The 14481-nt window shown below is 58.8% G+C and overlaps 1 protein-coding gene across 2 annotated transcripts in view; it reads left to right on the top strand.

The window, feature by feature from the left end:
• Mllt1 (MLLT1 super elongation complex subunit) overlaps nucleotides 1-14011 on the top strand; it is a 59697-nt gene extending 45686 nt beyond the window's left edge. For both annotated transcript variants that reach the window (XM_078034465.1, XM_078034464.1), the window contains 7 exons: nucleotides 2162-2716; nucleotides 6910-6997; nucleotides 8480-8588; nucleotides 10779-10878; nucleotides 10993-11064; nucleotides 11262-11333; nucleotides 11452-14011. In XM_078034465.1, coding sequence (XP_077890591.1) covers nucleotides 2162-2716; nucleotides 6910-6997; nucleotides 8480-8588; nucleotides 10779-10878; nucleotides 10993-11064; nucleotides 11262-11333; nucleotides 11452-11580 — 1125 coding nt within the window. In that variant the 3' untranslated portion in view covers nucleotides 11581-14011. The remainder of the gene's footprint in view (nucleotides 1-2161; nucleotides 2717-6909; nucleotides 6998-8479; nucleotides 8589-10778; nucleotides 10879-10992; nucleotides 11065-11261; nucleotides 11334-11451) is intronic.
• The last annotated feature ends 470 nt before the right edge of the window (nucleotides 14012-14481 follow it).

Here is a 14481-nt window from a genome sequence, read left to right as displayed (position 1 = left end):
TCCCCCATGCCAGGATACTGCTGGCGATCCCGTTGTTGCTCCTAGGGCTGAATCAGTCTCTGGTAGTCCCACTGCCTCCTCTCCCCCAGGTGGCAAGGTGGGCAGGAGTGAGCCTCTGAAGAGCCCTTTGGACCGCCTTCTGGGCTCACACTAGGAGGAGCCCTGGACACCAGACCTGCTCACCTGAAGACAAAGGGGCTCCCATGGTGCCTTATTGGGCGTCAGGCAATTGCCTGGTTGATCTTTCACTAAAAGTCAGTTTTAATCATTTTGAGGTCATGGGCATCTTTGGGAAGGAGGCTACATGATCTTCATCTCTACCTTCACATGTTTCCAAAATCCAACATGAATTCAGAGAACCCAAGGTCACAGGTACCTGTGTAGGCTTTTCCCTCTCAGAAGCCCCTGGTGGCACACACTGGGAGCCACTTTAGATGCCATCAACATGCTCCTGAGGTTTGCTCTCCTTCTGTCACACCGGCCCAGCTCCTATGACCTGGCATATGTACTCTTTTTGAGAAGAGGCGGGGATTTTATGTGCCTTCCTTTATTTTTTGCCTCCCTAGCAGCTTGTCGGTATTGGAGTCCCCTTCCATGTGCCAGCCCCAAGGGGTATGCCCCTTGGGAGTGCCCATGGTCCCAGCTGGCTCTGGCAGCTTGTGGTATGTGCATCCCTTCCCACTACCGTGGGATGTCAGAGCTGGACCCAGTCACATGACCTGCCCTTCTCCAGGAAATGTGTCTCTAACCCTTTGACATCGTTTGGGTTGTGGACTTGCAAGAAGACACAGCACGCTGCACAGATCAGAGATGTGGAGGCAGCTCTGTCCCTGGATGCACAGGTGGCTCTGAGAGCAGGTGGCAGAGTGTTTACCTGGCCAGCTGTCTACTCTGTGTGCCCACCTCCCTCCTCCATGATGCTCTTGGCTGACTCATGGGAGCCTCCAAGGGTGCTGTGGGCCGCCCTCAGGTCTGGCTGCTGTTGGTCTCTTCACCTATGAGAAGTGTTCATCTGGAGAACTCTGGGGCCCACCGTGCACCTTTCCACCTGAGGGCTGGAGCCTGCATCAGCCCACAACAAAGGCACCCATCCAAGATCCTGGGACATATGGGGTGATTATGGAGGGTTGATAGGGAAGATGGGGCTTCTGCCTTCTCCACTGGCTGTGTTGGGGAAGGAACATGGGGAAAATACAGATATACGAAGAGCTCGGCCTAGTGATCAGCCATGCTGTCAGTCACAGGCACTGGCCATAGTGTCCCCCTTGACTGAGAGTGCTCCCTGTTTACCAGGCCTGTGCCCTTGCCCTGTGATGTAACAGAGGTAACATCCTGCCCAGGCTCCCTGGGGGCTTGGGCAGGGCAGCTTTGCCTGTGTTCCACCTCTGTCCCTAGAGTGTCTGTCCAAATCCAAGTCCCCTGCCTAAATGCTTGAATTGAAGCAAGGCAGAGACCTGGAAACGTCCTCCCTGTTTCAGGAGAACAGCTCAGGCAGTTCATTTCTGAGAGACCTGGATGCTGTTTGTTCTGTGCAGTACCCAGGAACCCAGCAGGTGCTCAATAAGTGTTTAGCCTAAATCAGATAAATGACTCTGCCCCAGGCATGCATTGAGGACTGGCGGGAGCAAGGCTGGAGAGTTGGGGATCGGGAGACCTGCAGGAGAGGGTCTCATAGGGCCCCGGGAGGAAGGCCGAGAGCCACCAACAGGGAACATTCAGGATGTGCCCTGTGGGCCAGAGAAGATGGGCAGGGCCTGCTCCCTAGGCCACTGGAGCCTCTGGTGCCAGGCGAGCCTCGGACCTCCTGGGCCAGGGGCAGCTTACAGGCATTGGCGGGGCGGCCAAGGTGGCCCTGCTTGCATCTGACTCACTGTGCTCTTCTTCTTGAATCCCTCAGGGAAGTCAGCTCAGTTCCAAGGGATCTTAGCCTGCAGTCGCCCGGGACCTGCTGACACTTCCCAGTAGTTTAAAGGGACAGCTCCATTTAAAAAACTCACCTGCTGCCTTACTTTTTCGCTTTATGGAAGATTTTCTCTAGCTGAGTCTCAATCAGGTGGATCATACTTTGTAGGGGTTGGGGGTGGCGGAGCCGGGTGGCCCCGAGATGCCGGCTGACCATGTCTGTCTCTGCCCTGTGCCCTCCCTGCTCTTGGCATTGCAGGACGCCAACAAAGAAAGCAGCAAGGCCCCCAAGACACATAAGGTGACCAAGGAGCACAGAGAACGACCCCGCAAGGACTCGGAGAGCAAGAGCTCTTCCAAGGAGCTGGAGCGCGAGCAGGCCAAGGGCGCCAAGGAGGCTGCTCGCAAGCTGGGTGAGGGCCGGCTGCCCAAGGAGGAGAAGGCCCCGCCTCCCAAGGCTGCATTCAAGGAGCCCAAGATGGCCCTGAAGGAGACCAAGCTGGAGAGCATGTCCCCCAAGGGGGCACCCCAGCCCCCGGTCCTGCCCAAGGCTTCCAGCAAGCGGCCGGCTGCCGCAGACTCGCCAAAGCCCAGTGCCAAAAAGCAGAAGAAGAGCAGCTCAAAGGGGTCCCGGAGTGCCCCCAGCACCTCGCCCCGCACCTCGTCTTCCTCTTTCCCGGATAAGAAGCCGCCCAAGGATAAGAGCAGTACCAAAGGAGAGAAGATGAAGGCCGAGAGCGAGTCCAGGGAGACCAAGAAGGCCCTGGAGGTGGAGGAGTCCAACTCGGAGGATGAGGCTTCTTTCAAGTCAGAGGTGAGAGCTCTCTTCTCCACCCCTCATTTTGTCTGTGCATCTGCACTGCTGGGGGCAGCCAGTGAAGGGCACCCATGAGGCAGGTGGTGGGGCGCTGGGCCACTCACTGGCTACCTGTGGCTGGAATGCTGGCAGAGGAACAGGCTGGAGCCAACGTCCAGGGCTTGGTGGGCTATTAGTTCTTCCTTCTCTGTGTCACTGGTCCAGCCTCCGCAGCTTGGGCCTCAGTCTTCCCTTGCGTCCTGCAGTTGGGCCTGCTTAGGAGAGCTGCCTCTATAAAGATGATAGTTAGTGGATCCCGGATGGGGTTGTGGGCAGCTCTGGTAAAGCATATGGTCTGATGCCTTGGTTTAGCTCTGTCTCCTCCTGTAGCCCCCTGCACAGGCCAGGGCCCCGGTGGTCAGCTTGGAGCTAGGCAGAAAATCATGTCTCACCGTCCCTTCCTTCCCGGCCATTGCATGGCCAGCCCAGTGAGGAATGCACTCCCTCTGCTAACTTGGCATCCCCAGGAATTTTAGTCTTGCTGTCCCTGACTGGAAGTTCAGTGATGGTGACTGAACTGTACCCAGTTTTGGTCCCTTCCCACCCATTTGTGCTGACCAATACATAGCAGGGACACTGCTACTCGTAGTTGGCTCGCTCTCAGCAAGCAATCTGTCCCTATGAAGTGCTGGGCTTGTCTGGCAGCAGCGTGTCCAGGAGACCCTCTGAGGACCATTAGCAGGGACACTGTGCCATAGGACTTAGAGCCCAGCCCTCAGCCTCATGGCTGGATCTTGAATCAGCCTCCACTATTGGCTTTGTCTTCAGAGGCCCCTTGTGACAAACCTGAATGAAAAAGTGCCCAGGTCATGGCCCCAGTGGCTTTTTTGGTTTCCAAATGGTACTCACGCCAAGGCGGGAGCTTTACCTTCAGGGATGCTGCATGGAGCTGCACTTGGGAGGTAGTTCCTGGAGAAGAGGTCAGAGGGGCTTTATGTTAGCAGTGCTGGGTTTGTGAGTGTGTGGCTTCCAAGAGTACCTCACTGGAGGTAACAGCACCTGCTGGGCATGGCTGTCCATCCTGTGGGTCATGGCACACACCCCTGCTTCTTGGGCACCCACCAAGCTGGCAAGACTGAGCACCCAGCTTCTCAACAGCTGGTGACCCACCAGTGTTCCTGGGATGGGGGGATCCCAGGCATCACAGAGGCCCTGGACCACTCAGGGGCTACCCTTCCTACCCTCCCTGCCCTGCAGGTGCCCTCTCTGTCTTCCTCCCTGCCCTGTGTAGCAGCCAGAGCTCTGGGCAGGTCTCAGTCTCTTCCTGCCCATGCCAGGGAAATGGTCAGGGAGCTGGTGCTGGGTGAGATCCAGCCCCACAACCAGGCCTTTCCAGGTGAAAGCAGCCAAAGCCCAGCTTATGTCAAGATATGGGGGCTGGAGCTCCATAGGGCTTGCCTGGTCAATGGCCTCACCTTGGGTTTCTATGCTGACGTCAGCAACCACCAGACGTTTGTGGGGAACTGGATGTTGAGCCTGTGGCCTGAGAGTACTATGGTCCCAAGGCCAGAGATGCCCCAGGAGACTTGAGGTTTCTGACTGGTGAGCAGCCCACGTAACAAGTGACTTCTGAGTGGTGCCTCAGCCATCCAAGGTCCCTGCAGACTGACCCCTAGGCCACCAGCAGTGTGCCCAGTGATTTCTGATGTTTCCCAGCCCTAGGACTTGGGCAGAGCACAGACTTCTGTGGCAGAAGATGCAAAGAAAGGCCTCCCAATGGCAGTTACACAGCCTCTTCTTGACTATCTCAGGCCTTTTCTGCCTGGAGGCTGCATGTGGCCTCACTGCTAGAAACTTGGAGTCACCACACCTCGACACCCCTCGCCCCGCTGTCCTGGTACTCGGCTTGAATAGAGCCCACTGGGCACGTTCCTAGGCCCAGCTCCCCAGTTCCTCTAGCGGTTGCTTGGAGGTCTCCTTGGCTCTTGGGGCAGGACTGAATGGTTCAGTCAGTCCTAATCCACTCGGGGCCAGTTGTGCTCTGAAGGGAAGAGGATAGGCCATGCCCCTCCTGGACACTTGACATGGCCCAGCTACTTTGGGCTTACCAGAGTGTTGTCAGCCACACCAACTCTAGGCTTTTTAAATCGTCTCCACTTCCTTTTCTTCCTGTCCTTGGATTCGTGTGGGAGAAAGATGGCAAGCATGGCTGTGAGCTCCACTGGCTTGACTTTGCTGGACACAGTGCCAGAGCAGGGGCTCTGTGGCCCTCGCCTCTTCAGGCCCCGCTGACTGGAGCAGCCTGTGGGCTGGACGCCACTTCTGGCCCCCAACACCACTCCATAGATAGGCATGGGTGCAAGGGGGCTGGGCCAGCGCCTGCCTGCTGCCCTGCCTGCTCCCAGCCCTGCTCACACACTCTCCCTCTGCCCCAAAGGCCAGAGAACGATTGGCTCCTACCTGCATGTGCTCAGCAGAGGTTGGCGGGGCAGCTCCTTTGCAGATGGGGAAACTGAGACTCAAGACTGGGGGCTGCCTTGGCCCAAGTAAAAAAGCCAGCTGGTGAGAAAGCAGAGGTTAGAACAGGGACCCAAGGCAGTGGCCATCTGTTTATCCATCACTTACTCTGCCCCCACAGACACGAGTGTGTACATGTGAGAGGATCCATGTGGCTCTAGGCCCATCCAGGGTTGGGAGGGGTGTTCCTGGACCCAGGTTTTGTGGGGGAACCCAACTGGTCTGTTGGACTTCCCCCAAGTGTTCCTACAATGAACAGTGGCCAATAGGAAACTATTCTGCTGGGTTCCTGGGGCTACACCATTCCCTGGGTCCCAGAGAACACCCTTTGTCAGTTTGGGGAAGGTGGGCCTATAGGGACACTGGCGTGGCAGGCTTGGAGAGGCTGGGTTGGGTCAGAAGAGGCTGCAGCAAACCCTGGAGCACACAGAATGCAAGAGGTGTGCCCTCCCCAGGCAGCCTGATTGCACTCTGGATCACCAAGCCAACAAAAACCTAGTGCCTTCCTGGTGCCACTTTCATAGGATAAGGCTACCCTGGTCCCACACACCGTGGGGACAGAAGACGCCAGGGGAGGGGGATTGTTGGCATCTGCACTGCCAGAGGGCATGTGTGCCCTTTCTTCCCCTCTGGCCTGGAACCCCATGGGATCCTGGGCACTAGAGGTCCTGGTTCCTATGAGTCAGGGACTCCTCTTCCTGCATCTTCTCTCAGGGCTGATGGCTCTAGTCCCTCTGCCAGAATCCAGACTAGCTGGCTGCCTCTGTTCCCTCCCCTCTCCCCCTCCAGCCCTCCTCTCCCCTTTCCACAAGGGGAGGGCTCCATGTACTTAATTCCTTTATCTGGTCCACCAAGGGGCAGGGCTGGCGCCCAGTTCAAGCAACAGTGTGGTGGGTCTGAGGTAGCCTCCTCAAGGTCTGGGCAGCTTCCCAAGCCTCAGGCCTGGTCTCCTGCCCAGGTTTTGCCACACACACCTTTGGTAGCCATCTGCAGAAACCCACACCCAGAGCAAGGACCAGACCCAGGATCGGCCCCTTTCCCATGCAGGTGTCTGTGTGGTTGACTCCTGGCCACCTATGACTTCTTGCTGGGCTCCTGACCTGCTGCGCCTTGTCACATTTGCTTTGGCTTGACTGCCCCCTGGTGGCTGAGTCAGGGTGCACAGCTTCAGGAAGAGGAGGAAGCATGAGCCAGCTTCCACTGTGTCTGTCACACTTATGCGTGCACACACACATGCGCACACGCTGCTCATCAGCTTCTGGGTGACTGGAGGGTGGTGGTAACACTTGGGTGGGAGGTGGAGCTTTGTGCTGCCCCAGGAACCCTGGGTTGGGTATAGCTGTGGGTCTGAATGAGAAGCCAGGCCTCCTTGTCACCTTCCCTGTCCCCACTGTGCATCAACCAGAACCTGCTCCTATTCTCCTGGGCCAATGGACAAGCTGCCTGGGGGGCTGCAGCTGCTGCTGCTGCTGCTGAAGCCTCCATGTGGAAAGGAGGCCCCTCCACACAGCTGTGTTGTGGCACCACAGCTGGTGGGTCCTGTGCAGGGTCAGGGTGCCTAGGGGACACCATGGGAGGGGGGTTGTTGGCATCTGCACTGCCAGAGGGCATGTGTGCCTGTTCTTCCCTCTGGCCTGCAAGATGACTGTTTTCTTCCTCTTTCTTTCCTGCCCGCCCCCACCATGGGGGTGAAGTCCGCCCAGTCCAGCCCGTCCAACTCCAGCTCCAGCTCAGACTCCAGCTCAGACTCAGATTTTGAGCCCTCCCAGAACCACAGCCAAGGTGTGTGATGAGGCTCAGAGGCCGAGGTGGGCAGGCAGAGAAACTTCAGCCCCCACTCGTAGGCGGCTGGGTATGTGGTTCGTCATCAGAGAAGATGATCTGCGAGACACTCCCTCACGAGACTGAGTTTTGTTGCATGCCTGAGGGTTGGCCGCAGAGGCGGGAGGCAGGACATAGTGGGAGCTGCTGCTGCCACAGTCAGACTGGGGGGCTGGCTGGGGGTGCAGGAAGCCAGGGCCTGAGGCTGTGCAGCCTGACTTGGGCTGACACGGCTCCTTAGTATGGAATGTCCCGGGGACCCGTGTCTGTTGAGTTTTGGTGGTGGGGGGGGAGTTTGTATGTAAAAGCAAAACAGAACTGGGCAACCTTCAGGACGCTGGTATGGAGGTTCCGGGGACCCTCCTCTCCGGGACCTCCCAAGCAAAAGTACCTTGTGGGCAGCTTTGTGTTTTTTGCCCATCCTGTTCCCGCCCCCCTCGGAGGTTCATGCTTTCTGCAGACTGGGAATTCTCAGAATGCTGTGCTGTCACTCAGGCATTTGGCTGGCACTTAGGCCTAGGCCACCATCTCTGCATGTCTGCTCTCTCCCTACAGGCCTCCATGTGGGGTTTTAGGGAGAGGGAATAAGGCCCAGTTGACCACTACAGCCTACCCCAGGGTGGGAGGGAACTGGGCAACCTTCAGGACGCTGGTATGAGAGCAGCTGGGGCCCAGCATAGACCTCAGCAGCCACCTTCAAACCAGAAGCAGGTCTTCTAGGGATGGGAATGAAACTCTCCTCCCCTCTAGCTGGAATCCCTTGGTGGGGGTGGAGTCGGGGGAGTGTAGGGTCTGACCTGGAATTCAGGCACGGGTTGGGGGATGGGGTCCTTGAAGCCCACGCTTATCGGCTGGTTAGGGAGGGGAACCTACTGAAGCGGCATCATGTGACCAAGGTAATTGAGGGCTTTGTGTCCCTCTGTTGCCTTGGCAACAGGAATATAAACCAAGATGCCGTCTGTAGGGGACTGGAACCAGGCGCCTCTGGAGAAAGGGGAGGACGGTGGGCTGGGAGCAACAGACAGGGTTGCTGAGAGGCTGGGTAGGCCTGAAAAGGGCCGCAGGCTGGACAGGGGTCTCTGGTTCCTGGCACAGCATTCGAGCCCACGCTCTAGCTCCTGTGCTTTCCTCAGTGAGGCTGGCTTGTCCTGAGCTCTTGGGAGCCTCTAATATCTGATCCAGTGGCTTCGTGATGGAGGGGCCCTGTGGCCCTGCTGCAAGCCAGGGACCCGAGACCTGCGAGGAGGGCCAGGAAGGTAGGGAGAGATTGGGAAGAGGCAGAGGGTCCTTTAGGAATGGGACACTGAAGGGCGGGGAACAGTGTTTAGGGATTGGCCTTTAGGCCCTCCTAGCAGGAGGGACCTCCAGAGGAGACTGTGCATTTGGAGGGGGGTCATTGTCAAGAGGTCTCAGTAGAGACCTCCCTGCCTTGTTCTTCCCCAGGACCCCTACGCTCGATGGTGGAAGACCTGCAGTCTGAGGAGTCTGACGAGGATGACTCTTCATCAGGCGAAGAGGCGACCGTCAAGGCAAACCCAGGCCGCGATTCCAGGTGACTGGGCCCAGCAGGAGTGGGCACTGGTGGTGATCAGGGTGACTATTTGCTTCTCTCCAGCCAGTGGCCCCAGGTATCCATTCCTGGCATTGGCAAAAACTGGCAGGCCAGAGGGGGGCTAGGAGCAGAGGGTCTCTCAGGAGAACCAAGCCAGGGTCAAGTTGCAGCATGGGGAGACACCCTAGCCAGCTGGACATTGGGCCCCGGGCAGCTTCATCCTGCCTCCGCCCTAGGGTCAACTGACCTCTCCTAATCACCAGAGCTGTGGGCCTCCTGGGCCTGCTCTCCTTCCTAGGAGGCCTTTCCCTGTTGCTGAAGTGTGCTGCCTGGCAAGGAGGATTCCATTTCAGCTGTCCAAGTACCAGTGCTATAGGAGGCATGTGGGGGGGAGCACACTGGTCCTCTGCAAGGACCCCTCAGCCCTCCCACATGTGTGGTGGGGTGAGGGCCACCTGAGACGCCCTGCATGGAGAGCAGTGTCTGGCCTTCTCCCAGTGAGGGATGAGTATGTCCTTTGGATGCCCCTGATGCTTGGAGAGGTCCACTTGGGGTGGGGGAGCTCTGTGTTCCTAGCCTCCAGATCAGGAGTGCCCTAGAGCAAATCCTGGCCTTGGCTTTAGGACCTAGGTATCAGAGGAGGCTCTGAGCCCTGTCAGGGCAGTGAGCGCCAGCTGGACGGCAGGGGCTGGGATCAGCTGAGGCCACTGGGCCCTCTTTAAATCAGAGGTGGATGCCAATCTACACCAGTGGGCTTCATGAACCACAGAAGGCTTAATGGACACGTGCAGCCCGCTGTGATGTTGACTAAAACCCTCTTTTGGAGTGCTGGGGCCAAGAGGGTGCTCACACAGGTCCACCACGTGCCAAGGCTCCCTGCCACCCCATGTGCACAGAGGAGCCCAGTAGAAATGGGAGCCTGGCAAGAAAGATTCAGGCCTGGGCACCAAAGGGGACTCAGTTCCTGGGTGCAGGGAGAACTGTGACTTTCCCAGGACAGGAGAAGCAGCAGGCTTCTGCCTCATGTGGTGATGCCAAATGTGGATTCTGCACAGGCACAGAGCCATGCGCTCAGACAGACAGACACAGTCCTGTTGGAGGGGCCTACAACAGTGTGGGGACCCAGTGAGAAGCAGCCCTTCTGACTTGAGTCCACTTCCCAGGGGCATTTGTGAAAGGCCCTGGTGACAGCTTGCTTGTCAGAGAAGGCCCACGCAGGCTGGGAAGCTGCAGCAGGTGCTGGCAAGGCCCCACCTGTCCTAGTGTGTTTCTTGGAGAGACCCTGGGTCTGTGATGGCGTCCAGCACCACCTGTTGGACATGAAAAGAAGCAGAAGTAAGGAGTAAGCAGAAGCTGTCATGTTGCCCTGGCAACGAGAGAGATCTGGCTCCAGCTCTCAGCCTCAGAGCAGAGGCTCCCAACAGAGCCTAGCTGACCGCTCCTGGACAGCAGGAGGAGCAGATCACCGCACAGAGGGGTGGAGTGCACCCTGCTTGGCTCCAGCCCGCACAGCCTCAGGCACATTGCCCAGTGGCAGGGCCTATGTGAGGCAGGAGAGGAAGTGTGTTGAGCATGTCTGTCGGGGGCTCCCTGCACAGCCCTGACAGGGTCCCTGGTAGAACAGGGATCCAGGCAGTGGGATGGGTGGCACCCACACGGCTATTTGGGGGTCCCTCTGTGTACCCCTCTTGCTGTACTGCAAGAGGTGGGAAAAGCTTGTAGGTCTGGGCTGGGGTGTTTTACCCACACTGAGAGGGTGAGGGCCACGGGGCTCCCAGGAGGCCACCTCTTGCCTGCCTGTGGCCATCACTGTAGAGTGCTCGTTACTTCCCATGTGATCACGCAGCCTCTTTTACAGATGAGGAAACTGAGGCAGAGGTGGAAGTTCCCCTCAGGGCATCTCATCACCACCAGAAACCCCCATGTTGGTGGCCCCGCTGGGCATCGGGGCCCTGCATGGGGTAGATCCTCTGGCAGGCGGCACCTTCTGGAAAGGAGCAGAGCCGGGCTGAAGGGCAGACTCCTGACACACCCTGTCTGGCAGTGGTGACCTCACATGGGCACACCCTTCCTCCATTCAGCCTCCTGGAGCCCAGCACAGGCTGGTGCCAACACCGCAGCCTGAGTGCAGGGCACTGTCTTAAGGCCAGTGGCCGTTACACCTGACGTGCTGCCTTGTCTGTCATTCAGGTTGAGTTTCAGTGACAGTGAGAGTGACAATAGTGCCGACTCCTGCTTGCCTGGTCGTGAGCCCCCACCCCCGCAGAAGCCCCCCCCACCCAACAGCAAGGTGAGCTCCTCACCCCCAGGCCCCACATGAGGTCCCTGTGGCCCTCCTGGGAGGGTTTGGAGGCGTTGGTGAGAAGAAGGAATGAGCTCAGCAGAGACCTTGGGTTCCCCGCAGGCATCAGGCCGGAGGAGCCCCGAGCCCTGCAGCAAGCCTGAGAAGATCCTCAAGAAAGGCACCTACGACAAGGTGGCCGGGCGGGGTGGCCGGGTGGGCGGCACAGCCTAGAGGCTTTGAGCCCCCAAAGCTGGACTGCCCTCGGGAGGGGGTGGCCTTTCCCCAGGTCCCAAGGAGGTGCTTTCCCCCCAGGGGGCAGGCACTGTGCTGGAGGGGCTGCAGGTGGGGCGGGCAGGTGGGGGGCTGTGCTGAGGCTCCCGCCCTCCCAGGCCTACACAGACGAGCTGGTGGAGCTGCACCGGAGGCTGATGGCGCTGCGGGAGCGCAATGTGCTGCAGCAGGTACTGCCCGGTGAGGGTGGGGCACGAGCACCCTACCCCAGAGCCTCCCTTCTTGGGGTCTGCGGGGCCACCCTACCCTCAGCCCTCTGACCCAAGGCCACCTGCCTCTGCCTTGCAGATCGTGAACCTGATTGAGGAGACTGGCCACTTCAATGTCACCAATACCACCTTTGACTTCGATCTCTTCTCCCTGGACGAGACGACCGTGCGCAAGCTGCAGAGCTACCTGGAGGCCGTGGCCACATGACCCTGGGCCAGGTGCCAGGCCCCCACCGCCAGGGTCCTGGGAGGCCATGTCCAGGCCCTGCCTGCCTTCCTCTCTCTTGACTTGCCCGCCCGCAGCACTGCCTTAGTGACCGCCCTGCCCTCAGCCCTCACAGCCAGCTGCACTTTTCTGGGTGGCTTCCAGCCTGCCACCCACCACCCTGTTGGGAACCTGGGGCCCAGGGGTCGGGCCAGTGCTGCAGCTCCCAGCCTCACGTGCACCATCACCTGGGCTCCCCTCAGAATGCGGTTTATGTTGAAGGCAGCGCTGGGCCTCGCTCCCGAAAGAGGAAGAAAATTCCATGGAATGTGTATGACTGAGGGCCCCTTATCAGACCTAGGGACCAGCCCCCTAAACAAATGGTGGCTCTGTCCCCAGCTCCATGGGGGCTCTGTGCCGCCTTTTCTCTGTCTGGGCCTCTCTGAGCAGCTGGGGCCACCTCCGCAGCCTGCCTGGGACCTGGGGAGGCTCTGTCTGTGTCTGCACCAGGCTGGGCCACGCTGCCCTCTGTGCCAGCCGGCATTGCGTCCTGTGTGGGTCCTCACTGTGCCAGGCCTCCGTGCTGTGCAGCTCTATGTATAGTATATATATGTGCACGCTGTGTGTCCAGAAGCAGTTTCCAATGTGCGTTTCTGTGGCCACGGTGCACGTGGGGGGTGGGGGGTAAGGTGGGGCTTATAGGTAAAGGTGTCTCCGTGGGTCTTCTTGCCGGCTGGCCTCCCAGGGCACAGAGGAACCCCCACTTTGTGGGTCCAAGGGTGCCGCTGCCCCCCTGCCGGGGCTCCCAGAGCCAGTGAACATGACCACGGGGTGGCCAGTCCTCAGGGCACTGGGGGAGCTGCCCCTCCCTGGCAGCTCCTTAGGTGGGTACCCAGTCTCTAGGGACAGACGCTTAGCCTCTGGGCTGCTCCTCCTGTAGGATTCTCTTCCTCCCCTTCTGTTAATCAAGTCTTCGAACTTTGAAAAAAAAATGAGCTTTTGCCAAATAAGACGGGATAGTCTGTGGTTTGGAGGTACGTGTGCACTCAGCCTGTGGCTGGGGTGTGGGCCCTACTGGGCATAGGCCTCAGGCTCCTCTCCTCGTGCGACTTCCGCCTCCATGGCTGCGGTTCACCCTGGGTGCAGCCTGGAGGCTGAACTGTGCACCTGGGATTCTCCAAGGACCGAGCCAGTCCAGCTCCACCCAGCCCGCCTTTCCAGGGCCCGGAGCCCTTGTAGTCAGCCAACTCTGGGTTTTCCCAGACCTTGATCCAGAGCTCCTCCACACCCCGGCCCCAGCTTCAGAGTCTGTTCCAGTGTTCGCGCCCTGACACGGCGTGGGAAGGAGGACTGGGCCTGCGGTGGCCCCCAGTTCTCCAGCCCACGGTGGGCGTCTCCATCTCGCCTGCTGATGTTCAGACACAGGAGGTGGCAGGGTCCCTCGTCTTGTCCTCGCTCTGGGTCTGCCTGTCAAGCAGACCTGAACACTCCCTGGGGGGACCCCAGCTCCAGCTGGGGAGAGCCCCAGATTCTCGGGGAAAGGCCAGGAACTCAGAGGAAGCCTCAGCACCGACTCTCCCATGCTCACTTTCCTGCCCACTGCCTTCAAAAGGAGGAGGGCAGGCCACCAGTACTCCAGAGGGGAACGTCTCCTTCTCTGGGAACACTCCAAGACATGGACAGAACAGACCGGCCCTGCAGAGGCTGCTGGGAAGATGGCAGCTGTTCAGTCCTCGGTGCAGAGGCAGCAGGTCACCAGTGGGCCCTCAGCGGGCTGTTCTTTCTCCTTGGTGGGATTGTCCAGTCCACACAGCAATGTGGGAAGCCCTCCTGCCTGCCCTCGGTAGCAGCGTCCAGTCCTTCCTGCAGTTCTGTGGCCTCCGGAAGTTTCGACCCGTTTCTCAGTTACCTCCTTTGACCGGAAGGTCTCACCACTGTCCCCTGGAGCTGCTATGGGCCCAGGACTGGCCCTGTGGCCACCAGTGGAGGTGCCGGGCAGCCAGGACCTGACTGCAGGGTTCCTGCTGCTCCCCACCCCCGCTGGGCTCTGGGGACGCTTCCATAGGAAGGACCCAGCACTCTGTGACTGCCATGTGTCTCATGTTAAAGCCACCTGCTCTGGTGCAAATCCCTGTGTTTCACTTTCTCCTGAGCAAAATGTAAACCGATGCCGGACAGCGAAGGGTGTCCAAGCCTTTCTCACCCGCAAGGGTTTTTACCAGAATCTGTCTCTAGGAACTGAGGAACTGGGACACTTAATCGGCCTGAGACCAACTCCTGGGAAAAAGGAATAAGGAGAATTGTGTTTGTAATGAGTTACAGGATTGTTTCTGTCCTGAATTTTAAACTTTTTTTTTTTTTTTTTGTTAAATTGTGAAATTATGGAGGAGTTTTATAGAAAAAAAAAAGTGAAATAAAGTCAGATGGGAAAGCAGCCCTCTGCATGCATGTGGTGTCCCGGGACAAGGTGCACAGTCCTCTCGTCCCCGTGCCTGTAGACCCACTACCAGGAGAGGGAGGGAAGGCTGGCACCAAGCCTGGTGGGCTGCAGGTGGGGTCGACAGTGTGACGGGTTGGCACCCTGGAGAAGCAGACGTGGCCCCGCAGGGTGCGTGTGGCCTTTGCTGCTGCTCGGCTGTCTCCTTGGAAGCAGGCAGCAAAGTCTGGGTGGCAAGGGGAGCCTGACTTCAGAGGACGGAGGCGCATGGTTGGGTGAGGAGGTGGAGGTGGTGGGAAAAGAAAATGGGGGTAGAGGCACCCCTGACAGGAGTCCAGGTGACAGCCAGCCTGTTGATGGAACCCAGCAGAGCTCTCTCACTCTACCCAGCGAGCAGCACTGCCGGCCAATACCCTCTGCCACTACCCCACCCCCAGTAGCAGCCAAGGATTGGAGACCACTTGTCA

This window comes from Ictidomys tridecemlineatus, chromosome 2 (assembly GCF_052094955.1).
Source record: "Ictidomys tridecemlineatus isolate mIctTri1 chromosome 2, mIctTri1.hap1, whole genome shotgun sequence".
Classification (NCBI taxonomy): Eukaryota; Metazoa; Chordata; class Mammalia; order Rodentia; family Sciuridae; genus Ictidomys; species Ictidomys tridecemlineatus.
The sequence above is the reverse complement of the archived record's forward strand: the minus strand, read 5'-3'. Positions and strand labels throughout refer to the sequence as shown.